General features: G+C 52.9%; 1 protein-coding gene across 1 annotated transcript in view; it reads right to left on the bottom strand.

The window, feature by feature from the left end:
- The window catches only part of PLCG1 (phospholipase C, gamma 1), a 49742-nt gene that overhangs the window by 12651 nt on the left and 23976 nt on the right, over positions 1-13115 (bottom strand). Inside the window, exons 3-13 of the mRNA XM_010584101.1 lie at positions 12474-12567; positions 11870-11917; positions 6818-6902; positions 5881-5964; positions 5515-5537; positions 4240-4312; positions 3132-3233; positions 2248-2366; positions 1327-1412; positions 874-994; positions 257-425 (exon numbers count right to left, since the gene is read on the bottom strand). Of these exons, the coding sequence (XP_010582403.1) occupies positions 257-425; positions 874-994; positions 1327-1412; positions 2248-2366; positions 3132-3233; positions 4240-4312; positions 5515-5537; positions 5881-5964; positions 6818-6902; positions 11870-11917; positions 12474-12567 (1004 nt within the window). The remainder of the gene's footprint in view (positions 1-256; positions 426-873; positions 995-1326; positions 1413-2247; positions 2367-3131; positions 3234-4239; positions 4313-5514; positions 5538-5880; positions 5965-6817; positions 6903-11869; positions 11918-12473; positions 12568-13115) is intronic.

The following is a 13115-nucleotide window of genomic DNA, read 5'->3' as shown; positions in this document are numbered from 1 at the left end:
CCACCCTTTCTTCTCAGAGGTGATTTCTGCAGCAGAAATACCAACACCCCCCAAGCTCCCAGGAAAGGCAGCACCCAGCTGCTGAGCTCATTTCCCAGCAGCTCCTCTGAAGCAATAGAGCTCTTTGTCTCCAGCTGGTTTTAGCATCATGTCTCCACTTCCACCCCAGGCACTGTCAAGCCCTTGCAGAGGCAAGCAGCTCCCCTTGGTCCCACACCCTCACCTCATGTGCCCCCATTCTCTCCACTTAGTTCACCTTGATGAGAATCTTCCTCTTGAGCTGGTTCGGAGAGGGAAGGCCGTCAGCAGAAATATCTACTGGTTTGGTCAACAGCATGTCCCCAAAGACCTTCTTGAAATTCTGAGCCATGTTCCTCTGCTGAGCAATGCTGCAGTGGTCCTCAATGGACAGAATGACAGGGAAACTGGGAGCAGGAAAAGAGCCGTCAGTACCAGTACCAGCGCGGTGTCTGGATGGAACCAAGGCCTTCTGAGCTTCACTTCAAGACCTGGCCTCTGTGCCCTCAAAGAGCAGTTTGCATCAACAGAGATCTGTGCTGTCTTGAGCATTCAATGTAACCACCCTACAGCAACATGTCCCCACAGCTGCTGGCAATGCATAAAGTGGAGAAGGACTGGCAAACTATTGCAGTTTACCCAAAGCCTTCCCTCCCACAACTTCTTTCTGGGACAAATCTCCCTTTGGCTGGGAGACACAACGACATGATTCCTTCCCACTGAATCCCATGCACGTGGTCTTTTGCCAGATCTCTGGATAAAGGTGGGCTTCACTTTGCTACAGGCTTGGCTCTACCCTCTTTTTGCCTTCCTGGCAGCTCTGCTAGCTGAAGTCCAGGTCCCTGCTGTACTCACTCGGAGGTGACAAAGGCATGCTCCTTGATAGTGACCAAGACATCAGAGAACTTGATCTTGGTGGTTAAGGTGTGTCCATGGTAGATGACCGGCATGCCATCGGGACCGTCCCAGCAATCCACTGAAAGAGACCCACATGGTAAACTTAGCTCAAAGGCTGGAATACAGGCAGGACACAGACATGAGATGGACTGAACTATGTGTTGCTAGGAACCACGCTGGATGCTAATAAAGTAGCAAGGTGCAAGTCCAGATCTTTCTGGGGGACCAAAAGCTCGGGCACATACCACCCAGTCCCACAGAGCAAATGACCTCAAGCCCTTTCAGCACATCACGGTGACAATGCTGCCACTAGCATTTCAACCTTCAGCCCTGCTTTCCACGCAAAGCCTTCCCCGACCACAGCAAGCTATTGCGACGACAAAGACAGACGTGCCAGCTCCGGGTACTCACATTCGATACAGCGGCATCCCATGCGCAAGCAGCGGGCGTACGCCTCCAGCGAGGACTCGCTCGAGAACTGATCCCCTGTCAGGTACCTTTCAGTGAGAGAAGACATCAGCAAAGCAACACGCTCACCGCGGGCAGGGATGTCTGCTGGGACATCCCAGACCTGCCCCTGCGATGTAAGGAACGGTGAAAGTGATGTTCCTCCAGACCTGCCATCTTCCCCAGGTGAGGGATTCAGCTCTGCCCCTACTGCAAGGGGCTGCAACCTCTGCTACTCTGAGGTCCAGCCTTGCTGCTGATTCTCGAGATAAGCCGATAAGCCTCAAAGAGTGGTATCAGCATTGGTGCCACAAAGAGCCCCCTGCACCTGCCAGAAGCAGCCCAAGAGCAGAGTTAGACCAGCTCTTGCAGGCAGATAGGAGCTCGCTGCTTGCCCTCCAGGCTGCTCAGCTGGCTTACGCTCTCGGTCCTTTAAAATTGGGCTAAAGTGCTGCCACTGCATCCCATGAACGGGGAGCACAGACAGAGTCTGTCTGCAAAGAAAGCAGTTCCTGCAAGATTATTCCAGCAGCAGAGAAGGAAAATGGCCAATTTCAGCCTGCCAGGTTTTTATCACATCTGTCCTTAGGGACTGTGGAAGATGACATTGCTAATGGTAAGAAATCGCCAGAGTGACAGCCCAGGACCTGAAAGCATAGTCTGTGCAGATGTGTGTTGCTGATGTCTGAGCAAAACATTGATGGTTAAATGATGGAGGGAGGATTGGGGCACCAAGAGGAAGGTCTGTAATGTACTGACCCCTGTTTGGAAAAGTCTACTTGACCCATCACTGGGATCAGGCAAAATCAGGAGAATCCCAGCCTGGCACAGGGGAAGAGGATGCTGGGAGTGGACGAGTGGAAAGAGCCATCCCCTAGTCCTTACGTGTTGTGTGAGGAGGAGATCCAGTAATGGGAGAGGGGGTTGTTCATATTCTCCAGACACACCATGTCCAGTTGCGAGTTCCAGATGCTGTTCTCTTTGGAAAACAGGAAGGTGAGAAACTGCTCAGGAAGAAACAGAAGCCTGTTAATGATGCGGAGGAGCCGGGTGCTGTGGTTTAGCTTCACACACATCTCGCCCTCCGTGTCAGCAGCTGCCAAGCAGGTAGCTATTTTCTAAGCTCAGTACAGACTGACCAGAGGCAATGAAGACAGCACACAGATACCTGACCCAGCGTGCTTGAGTAACCACAGCTTAGGTATTGCCACCTACCCTCTGGGCTGTGCCAGATATCTGTGTACAAATCCTTCAACCTAGCTGGAGACAAATTAATTGCTCTGCATTTTATTTTCCAGCTCACATGGCAGGCAATAGCTCACTAAAGCTATGTGAGTCAAGGGACCTTGTGTGGGAGTTGGTCCAGAGTGCCAGTGACATGGTCATCTCCAGTTGTTTTTATTCTTTTGTTTCCAGCTCTTCTTGCTTTGAAAAGATCCTTACATGCCCCAGAGGGGCATTAAGCCAAATGCAGCCCCTTTCCTCCTCTGAATGAACTGCCTGATGAGCACTCCCAGCTGCACGCATTCAGCCCAAGAAGAGAGCCCAGAAGTCACTCCCTTCGCCAACCAGTTCTTGTGCAACATGGTGACCCACCACGTTCATCTGATACAGCAATGCAGCTTACGGGAGCTGTGATCCTTTAAGCACCGCCACCCCACAGTGAAGACACAGACCGCAGAGCTGTCACACCGCACCACACATCGCGCTGGGGATGTCACACCCTACTCCACCCCACTCCACACACGCTACTGTTCGAGGTGTCTTACTTCATCCAGGGAGAAATAAGGCTCGTCAATCTCCCTCAAAGGGTCTCTCAGAAAGTTAAACATGAATTCCTGTACCTGAAGGGTATCTGCAGCCCAGAGCTCCTGCAAACCCCAAGAGAGACATAAAAAAGAAACCATTTCAGAAAGTATTATTCGAAACCACATGCAGCTCATCCAACTAGAAGCTTTAACCATTAAGGAGGCAGTTTTCAATGCAAGACCATCTCTGCCAGGAATTCAACTGTCAGCACAAATGCCAGATAGCACGCAACTGCAGAAATCTGCCCTGTTTCTAAGTGGTCTTCATTTTCTCAATGCCATGCATTTTTCTCTCCGATAGCTCCTTTGCACACATCTGCCATCCCTCCTCCTTCGGCAGCAGAAGCCAACTCAGCTTCCTTTTGCTTCTCTCTCTCCCTGGGTGTCTTTCATTAGGCCATCAAAACAGCTGCGTCTCTTTGCTGGTTAACTCTCCGCTTGCTGCAGACCACGGGCAGACCACGGGCAGGGAGGTGGCGGTGGGAGACGGGCAGGAGCCCCCACGCTCTTGTGTGAGGCATGGCAGTCCTTTTGCGAGCCACCCCCCGTCCTCTTGGGGAAGGAGACTGGCAATGAGATGGGAGCCCAGCAAGAGTCGAAATAAAGGGTCTGCACAGCACACAAATGCGTTGCTTGCGCTGGCGTGCGTCTGAGCGCGCATGCTGTGCTTGCTGAATGACCTAAGATCGGTTTTAAATGGAAAGGTCAGCAATCAAATCGATCGGCTGCTCCTCAGGAGCTGCTGAGACTTCCTGAGCAGACAGGATGGACCAGGCTGCTTCAGCTGCTGCAAACCTTCACTAACCAGCTGAGGTCACAGGGACCAGGTAAATGTCCACTGACCAGTTCCTCCCTCCTGGGACCTCCGGCCAGGTTTACCCTCACCAGTGCTCCCCCTGCATCACCTCCTGCTCCAGGAAGGGTGTGCTCAGGTTGTGGCTGTGCCAGGCAGAACACCCCATGACCAAATCATCCCAGCTCAATGGCAAGGCTACCCTTGGAGTATCGGACCCCTGCCAATACTGGTGCCTGCCCTCTTGTCCCTCCCCTGGGCCTGTGTTGAGCTCACCCTCTGGTACTCCAGCAAGAACTTCTGCAACTCCAGCAGTGACACCCTGAAGTGCTCAGACCTTTCTCCACCCCTGAGAGCAGAGAGAGAGAAGCTTCAGTCACTCACGGAGCACAGCACGACCAGCTGCTGCTGCCATGACATCAGACTCCATCCACAACCATGGCGGTGCATGCAAGCAACACGTGCCCTGAGCAAGCAGCACTGCAAGGGCAGAACGGGATGTGCAGAGAGAGACGAGGAGGGCACGATGGCAAACACACAGCAGCTGAAATTATATGTCCACATCTCAGAGCCAGGGACTGCTCCAGGAACAGTCCAGGAGTCACGCTGCCAAGGGTACGGCAACATGAAACTTCAGTGAAGGGCAGCAAAAATCATGAGGGACTGATTTGTACAAAAAATAGAGGGGCTGGCTTGTACAAGAGTGAAAGGAACTAAATGGGCACGGGGCAGTCAAGTGGTGACTGTAGATGGGACAGAGCTACAGGCATCCAGAGGACATGGACTCAAGGCAGCAGGGCAGGGAAGGAAGGAAGGAAAGAACTGTTTATAGCCAGTTAACTCAAAAGACTGTCCACGGAGGTAGCAAGCCACAATGAACAGCCAAGGGCCATGCTGGGGACTGACAGCAAAAAAACCCAGAAACAGACTGGGCAGTGCTGGCTGCACTGGGCAGAGGGATGAACCAGATGGTCTGCTGAGGTCCCTCCCAACTCTCTTTTCTATGGTTATAGGAAAAAAAGAGAGGAAACCATGGGGAATTACCTGGAAAAGTTAACAAGTCTTTTACTCTTTAGCTTTTGTCTCTAAATTCAAGCTATTTTTACTGTGGCCGAGATGCACACAGGGCAGGGAAGGGCACAGCTGGCAATGGCACCACAGGTACTGCCGGGAGAGGAGTCAGAGGGGCGCGCACTGCGCACAGCCTGCACGGTCCCTGGCATCGTGGCCAACCAGCACCAGCCACGAGGATAACCTTTGGGAGATGGCTCAAGGTCTGATTATTTCACATCAAAACCGGTCAGTTGGTTTGAGGTGGCTGACCTGAGTTGGATCTCAGTGGGATGTCTGGGAGGAAGAGAGCCCTTACTGACCGGAGCTGAAGTGTCTACAGCAAAGATGCTTATTCAGAGTGCAAAAACGCAAGCAGCATGGTGGCGTGCAAGAGGTATGCAGCATTCCTCCTTCCTGACACTCTGCTGCAGGCACCAAAGCACATTATGGAGCAAAAGAAAACAGCCCTTTCCCCAGCAAATACAGAGAATTATCCACCTTTCTAGGAACGGGACATCCATCTGCAAAAGAAGAAGCATAAGCATTAGGTTTGCACTCAATCTCACCAATGTATGTGAAAGCACAAATTGATTGAGAAGGTAATGGGGACAGCAAACCAGCAGCTCGGCTTTCCTACAGCCATTGCTCATCCACTGCCTCCCCCATCCTCAGCAGCCCAAGCAGCCCCATGCTAACCAGCCTAAAGCAATAACTTCTTTACTCCCTGTCATGCCTGGCCCACAGGCAGGAGACAAGAGCTATTAGCTGAGGGCAGCAGGGTTAAAAAGGCAATTAAGAGAGAATGCCCGGTAACAAATATGGTCTCTCCCTCCCCCTTACCACGGTGGAGAATTCAGCTCTTACCATTTTCTGTGCGCTGAACATCAGGCTGCGGTAGAGCTGTGCAAACTGCCCGTATGTGATATCCCCGTTCCTCTGCTCCACATCCTGGGGCAAAAAAACCCCCAGAGGTTTTACAGGGGCCACAGGCAACTCTGCACAGCCTGAGGAGTGTCTCCTCCCACCAGGATTCCCAGAGGAAAAGGAAGAGGAAAAGGCCAAAGCCTGGCCAGACTTTGCCCCCTACCTTTGCCTATCTCTGCTGGGGTCAGTGGGACCCCATAGTGCCCAGGACACAGGCACATCCTAAACCGAGTTATGCGATTCCCCAAGCTCACCCACATAAAGGCATCACATAGCTGATTAAAAAGCATTATCGTTTGCTTGAATAGTTACAAAACGATCATTTTAATTTTTGTTTGCAGAGAGCATCTGAAGTGTCTGGAAACTGCAAGACCCAAAGCGTGTGCTCTCCTTTGGATACACTGCTCTTTGGCCTCGGAGTTCAGTGCTGGTGGAAATGGCTGGTCATCACGAGATGACCCTTTTTTCCTGGGTCTGCAGTGATGCTGGCAGAGCTGGCTGTCTGGCACCCAGTGGCAGTGGGATGCAGGACCTGGGATGCAGGACCAGCTGGCTTCGCTGCCTGTCTTTCTGCACTCTACCCCACTGGGGCAAAGCCCACGACCAGAGCCAGGAGCAATGTGGGGAGCGGGGGAGGCAGGGTGGGGCGAAGAGAGGGTGCTGGCCACAAACGGGCCAAGGTGCGGCACCCAGTGGGAGCTGGCACCTCTTCAGTCACCACCGTGGGTGGGGGCCCTCCCGGGAAAGGCTGGGAGCCTCTGCAATATGCAAACGCACCGTGGGAGATTAACCGCCACCAGGTCTTTCTCAAAGGTAGGCAACAGGCTGCTGAGGGTCCCCAGCGCGAACGAGGAGAGCAGAGGGGTCACACGCTCACCGTGAGTCTCTCCCGCAGGAACCTCATGTTGGGGACCCGGTAGTTGACCTGAGACAGCATGTTCTTCAGATCCTTGGCGGAGATCCTGGCTCGGCAGGGGAAAGAGGGAAAACATGTTCAGAAGGTCTGCGATGGAGAGGTCTCACCCTGGGACCAGGACACCACATGCACAGAGCAGCCGTGCCCAAAGGGGCATCAGCTGTGACACGCAAGGATGGATGCACATCCCCAGAAGGACACCGGGGTTGGGACCAAAGGCAGAACAGAAGAACGTTTTCCACCCCGGTGAACCCTGCACCTACGCTGCACATGGGCAGCAGAGAGAGGTGCTTACATCCCAGTGGGAACTGTAAACACTGCTCCTGCAAGCTCCCAACACTGCAGGGAGAGTCCCAGCACCCTCAGCCCACTCGAGCCGATGCCGCAATGGGCACACAGTGCCTACTGCTTTACTGGAATGACCAGGGAGAAGCATTTTTCAAGTTTCTGTGCCCCAACATGGATGCTGGGTGACTAAGTCCCTTCCAAAACCCACTCCCTGGCCTACAGAAGGAGCTGGAGGAGGGCAGACTTTGCAAGTGGTTTGGACCCAGCTAATTTTATCCTAAAGAGAGGAAAAAAGCCATTTTCAGTGCCTAGCCACAGGCCCAGCACTGCCACGTCGTGCCCAGATGCGCTCCCCCAGCCATTGCCACACACACCGCTGGCATGGGGCAGCCAGCGTGCCTGTCCTCCTTCCCTTTGCACCAAACGTGCCAGTTCCCGGACCGGGGAGGGCTCCGGTGCCAACCCTGAGCAGGATCCCACACTCAGGCGGGCAGAGGCAGGCAGCAAGGAGCCCTGGGCTGCCCCTGCCTGCTCCAGCGTTGCTCGCCCATGGGGCAACAGCCCTGCAGCAAGGAAAAACGTGGCTGTCTCCCATCTGCAGGATTTAAGAAGCCGAGAGGTCTGCGTGCAATCATTTTCTGGCAGCTCCTGCCTTAAAAGCAAGTTCTCTGAGTCCGCCCCAGCAATCACAGATGCTGCTTTTGCCCCCCACTGAGCAAGTGGGAGCCCAGGACCCTACAGGATGCTCCCCCATCCCACAAAGCATAGGGTGGGTCTGACCCTGGAAACACTTATGGTTTTGGGGTGCAAACATAAATACGCCAGGGAAGAAGTCCTACACAGGGGTCACGCTGTCATCCGCAGCGATGCGGAGGGGGAGCGTGAACCGCATCTCTTCTACGCTCTCCCCTGGAAATGGGGTGATCTCAGATGACACAGAAAAGAGGAGGGATGAAGGGAGCCCCGAGGAGAGGGAGAAACCGGCTGGTGTCAGGCGCTGCAGAGACAAGGGCCACTGCAGCCAGTGGGACACAGAGAGCCCTTGTTTCTGGGCTCAGAGCCATGGGGGACCAGGACGCACGCACAGCCAGAGCAGGACCTGGCCCGGCTCCCGTGCCATGCCCAAGGCCAGCACCCGGCCGGCCAAGGTCCGTGCAGGCAGCGTCCTGCCACTGGCTGGCAAGACAGGGAAAAAAAAAAAAAGCTGGCAAATAGCACCAGCCTCCCTTTCCCTCCTGGCTGTATGAGCTACAGAGCCAGAGACACGCTCTCCGCACGAGCAGCAGCTTTGGTATCTCCCCCCTGCACCGCCACCTCCCCCAGCAGCAGAAGTTACCCCGGGGGCTCAGTGTGAGTGTTTTGTTGGGGGGAGCCTGCCCTTTCCCTTCTCCAACGCACCCAGTGTCCATGGTCACATGCAGGGTGCTCTGTAACCACCAGGGCAGGGGGTCCCAGCTACAGGGTCCTGGGTGACAGGAAAATGGGACAACGTAGGGGGAGCGAGCCAGGAGCACAACGGTGGCCCACGAGAGATGCCCTCACGTGTCAAGGACCACAGCATGCAGCACCTCTCGTAGGACCCCCAATGGGACACCCACAGTCCCCAGGGCCACCCAGAAGCAATCCCCCTGCCTCCTTGGTGAGAGGCTGAGACTGCAAAAAATCTCTTGGAAAAAGAGCAGGAGGGGCTGCAGCAGCAGGACCGGCAGTAGGCATCAGGCTCGAGACTCGCTGGAGCCAGTGCCCGGCTCCGGTGACGCTGGGCTGTTTCACAGGGAAGTGTTGGACCACAGCAGTGCTCATCGATGCGACGGCACCAGGGGAGGTGAGAGCAAAGCCTGTAAAAGCTGTGACCAGCATTTCCCTCTCTGCTTCAGTAGGAGGATGGGGTATGGAAGGATTTTATTTACTGTGTGTTATTAATAATGTTAAAGTGTTGGAGACCTTGGATAAACAGCTTGGTAGTATTTTGAGACTAGAAAGTAATAGCCAAATAAACAAACTAATTTCTTCTACGGAAGTTTTTTAAGGTGTCATGACAAACAGGCCAAAGGACAGATCCAGCCTTCTCACAGGGGAAGAAAATGTTCCCCACCTCAGCCTCCAGTGCTGTAACTCTGCTCCCAGCCATGGGGAGCTCTCCTAGCCAGAGGTGAAACAGTCTCCTCTGCAGCAGTTAGGAAAAAAACCCCAGCATCCTGTTATCCTCCTCTTTCCACCTAACCTCCCTTGGAAAAACAAATACCCAAAGGCCCAGCAGCCAGTGAAAACAGCCAACATCTGCTGGCATGCTGGAAGGTATGCACAGGCACCCAGCTGGGAGAAGGCGGAAAAGAAAGGGCTCCAGCGCAGGAGGCTGGGGTGCAGGGCGAGCGTGGGGTACATGAACGCCAGGAATGATTTCTTCAGCTGCCAAAAACCTGCCCGTTCTGGAAAGGACCAAGGACAGTTTGCAAAAGAAGTATTTTTAAAAAAAAACACAACTCACTGTTTCCTTTTCAAAGCCATTTCCAGGCTGAGAAGCAAAAGCAAAGAGCCCAGCGACACCAAAGTTAATGCTGAAACGCCTCATATCGGCAAAGATTTCATCCAAGAGATGTATATGCCCCATAACTGCTGCCTCTACTTTGCAGAAAACACACAGATGCTTATAAAATGGGGAGACCCCAAATCTTTCCACATTCCCCCTCTATTGCTATTTTGCTCCTTCTGCTGCCTGGGCTGGAGCAGCAGCTCTTCTAATTAAGCAGTTTGCATTGAAACCTCTCTCCTTGGTTGACAGGTAAGGAATATATTCTATTTTTCTACCTTAATTCTAAATGCTAATAGAAAGGTGATACTGAGAAAAACAACGAGAGAGATGCAACAGGCTGTCTTTCAGCTCTGCTGACCGTGCCTCGGGCAGACGAATCTATACATGCAATCTCTTTTGTTCTGTCGGGATGCCATTTCATGAGTTTTACTATATAACCAGATGAGAAAAAGGACCAATTTTTTCCATTTCTCCTGCATTCATCCTCCAAAACCCCCACACAGGCAACCCTGCACCTGCCTCAGTGCTCTCCATTGCTGAATTCAGAAATATTACACCCGGTCACCACTGAAAACCAGTACACTGCGTATAAAAGCCAAGCCTGGGTTTGAAAGCTGTGTGGCATATGCAGAACAGCTGCAAAAGATTAAAGGTGCCTCTCCTTCCCTTTCTGCCTCTGTGAGGATTTATCCCTCCCCCGCAAAATCCCCGTGCACCCAGCAGTGCTCTTGCCAGGCCACGATATAAATCATTGGAAAGGCAAAAATGTCCAATGCAGTGGACATTTCCCCCACTCAACACACTCCCACTCTGCTCCGAGATGTGGACAGGTTGAATTTAACCCCCGGCTGCCCGACAGCAGGGCCATCTGCCTGTCCTGTCTGTCACAGGGCAGCACGCTGCAGCTGGGAGGGAGGGACACAGCGGTGGGGACCAAAGCAGCATGAGAGGACCTGTTCACTTCTCCTAATGAGCACAGAGCAGTGATGTCTGCCTGCCGATCCACAGGACCAACCTGTCTGACTGCAGTCACCCACGGGTCCCCAGCGGCATGCCCCTGGCACTGACTGCCAGGTTTGTGGGGCGAGTTTCTTGGCAGGAGCTTGCTGCAAGGATGAGAAGGACTCCAGAGCTCAGGGTGAAGCATGGAAATCAGTAGCAGTGTGAGATCAATGGCGTTGACAGGGATCAAGCAAAGGATGCTCTGGAGCCCAGAGATCTGCTGGTGCACTGCAGGGAGCCCTGCCTGGGCACCTGGGCACATAAAGGGGGCAGATGTGGCCCGGGTGCTCCACCACAGCTGGGGAACATGAGCTGATGTGCTAGCGGTGTCTCCAGCATTGCCGTCTCCAGAGCAGGACTGGAGGAATCCCCTTACCCCAGGGGAGCACAGTAACATGGAAATTAACGCTGAAAGGTTAATGGGCTCAGTTAACATCATGGGGGAAAAGCGTGTCCCAGGGATGAAAAGAGGCAAATAACAGCCCCTCAGGAAGAGGAGACTGGCAGCCGGCGTGGGGCTGGGGAAAGCAGGCAACAGCAGTGGCAGCAGAAAGCAGAGTGCGGTGGAACTCGCCTCCTCAACAGAGAAACGTTCCTTCCCTTATCTCCTCATGACAGGTCATGACCCAATTCCCTTCCCTTGTCTTCTCATCATGGGTTCAAGCATGACATCTCACTTGCTAGGACATCACTAAGCATTCAGTCAAGAACCCCACAAGTAGTGGCCCTAGCCTAGAAGCCAAGCATTGGGATGATCCATGGCCTCATGGACTTCCTGAGGACCACCAAACAGGGTGAAGAGTAACAAACACAACCCAGTTCAGCCCTGACGGGGTGGCCACAGCCACTTGTTGGCTCTTTGGTGTCTGCTTCCTTGGATGATAACAGCTGGGGGTAAAGGTGTTTCATGGCTATGGGCTCTCAAGGTGTTACTGGGTCTAAACAGCTGGGAAATAGGTCATGGAAACAAGACAATTTTTTTTTAATGCTTTTTTAATTCAGTGAAAATCAGCCAGGGAAGTACTGGGACTTGGATTAAGGTTCCTTGGAAATGAAAATTAAAAACCTAAAGAACCCAACAAAAAATCCAAAGCAAAGGCTATGGTTTCAAGTCAAAGGTAAACCCTTCCGGCTCAAACCCTTCTGTGAATGTGCACATCTGTGCAAGCAAGGGTTTTCTCTCTTCTTACCTGTCTTCCCGGTTACGATCCAGTGAGTAGAACTGCTTCCGGAGCCACCTAAATGGAAAGGCACAAACACGCACACGCTTAGCCCCAGCAACAGCAAGCCCGTTTGGTTTGCTCCTGTCTCTGGAAGATGCTCAATGCCACGCTGCCCACTCTCACAGCCCTCCTTCCCACCAGAGAACTTGGCTCTGTTCCCCTTCCAGAGGCAGCCTACCCTATTTTCATGCAGGCAACCTGCCCCCCTTTAAAACTGTCTCTGCCTAAAAGCAAGTCCACAGATAAGAAAAACCCAAAGGTATTCTCTTCTACATGCCTCTACACTGAATTGCTACAGATAATACAGGGAAGGCACACATAAAAACATCTGTTTCGTGGTAAAGCTCCTTTTCCCTGCATGCATGTGAGATCAAACTCTGGCCCTAGACGATGTAGCACAGCAGGTCAACAGGATGAAGCCTCTCGACTGCAGAGGCAGGAGTCCCAGGTCAGTGTGGCACAGAAAGGGAATGAGATGTTGTCACTATGTTCACCTTTTCCTGTAAAAAAAGGACAGAAAAGGGAAAAAAAAAAAACCCAAACAAGTGCAGGACAAGGACAAGTTCCTCACCTTTCAATCTGCAGGGGGGTGGCAGCCCTTAGAGTGTCTGCCACCAGCCAGTTCAACCCCTTGATCCACATATTGACCTCATCTTCTGAAGTGGCTGTGAAAAGTGCACGGAAGAATTAGGAGGAAGGGACATAGAAGCTGATCACCAACCCAAACCTCTTGGGACTATCCCCAGCATCTTATATCCCCTATTCCTTCCTTCATCCCCCTTCTGATAACAGGTCCCTCCCATGCAGATGCTCTGGCCAGCTCCTCTCCCTGCCGAGCTCCTGCTCCCCTCCCATGGGATGTCTGTGGCTGGCTGGATCCTTGCCCCTGCATGTTACACTCTCTCCTCCCTTCAGTTTGCAAGAGCTGGGGGGTTATCTTTGTCCCTAAGCAGTAATGCTCTGGCTGGCCTGGGTGACAGTTCTGTCCCTGTGTCCCGCAGCATTAGCCAAAAGGCAGATTTGCCATGGATGTTAAGGAGGCAGCATGACTGCCTCCATCAGCACTCATCTACATGGGTTTTAAACAAGACACAAGACTGTTCGCAGAAAAAGATATTGTCCATCAGCTGAACAGCAGCCAGTGATTACGAGCCTGTCCGCCATCTGAACAGGAGGAGACTCAACAGCATAAACCTCCTCTCTTTCAATAGCA

Source organism: Haliaeetus leucocephalus, unplaced genomic scaffold (assembly GCF_000737465.1).
Source record: "Haliaeetus leucocephalus isolate CR32 unplaced genomic scaffold, Haliaeetus_leucocephalus-4.0 Scaffold933, whole genome shotgun sequence".
Lineage (NCBI taxonomy): Eukaryota > Metazoa > Chordata > Aves > Accipitriformes > Accipitridae > Haliaeetus > Haliaeetus leucocephalus.
Note: the sequence above shows the minus strand (reverse complement) of the source record. Positions and strands in the feature narration are given on the sequence as shown.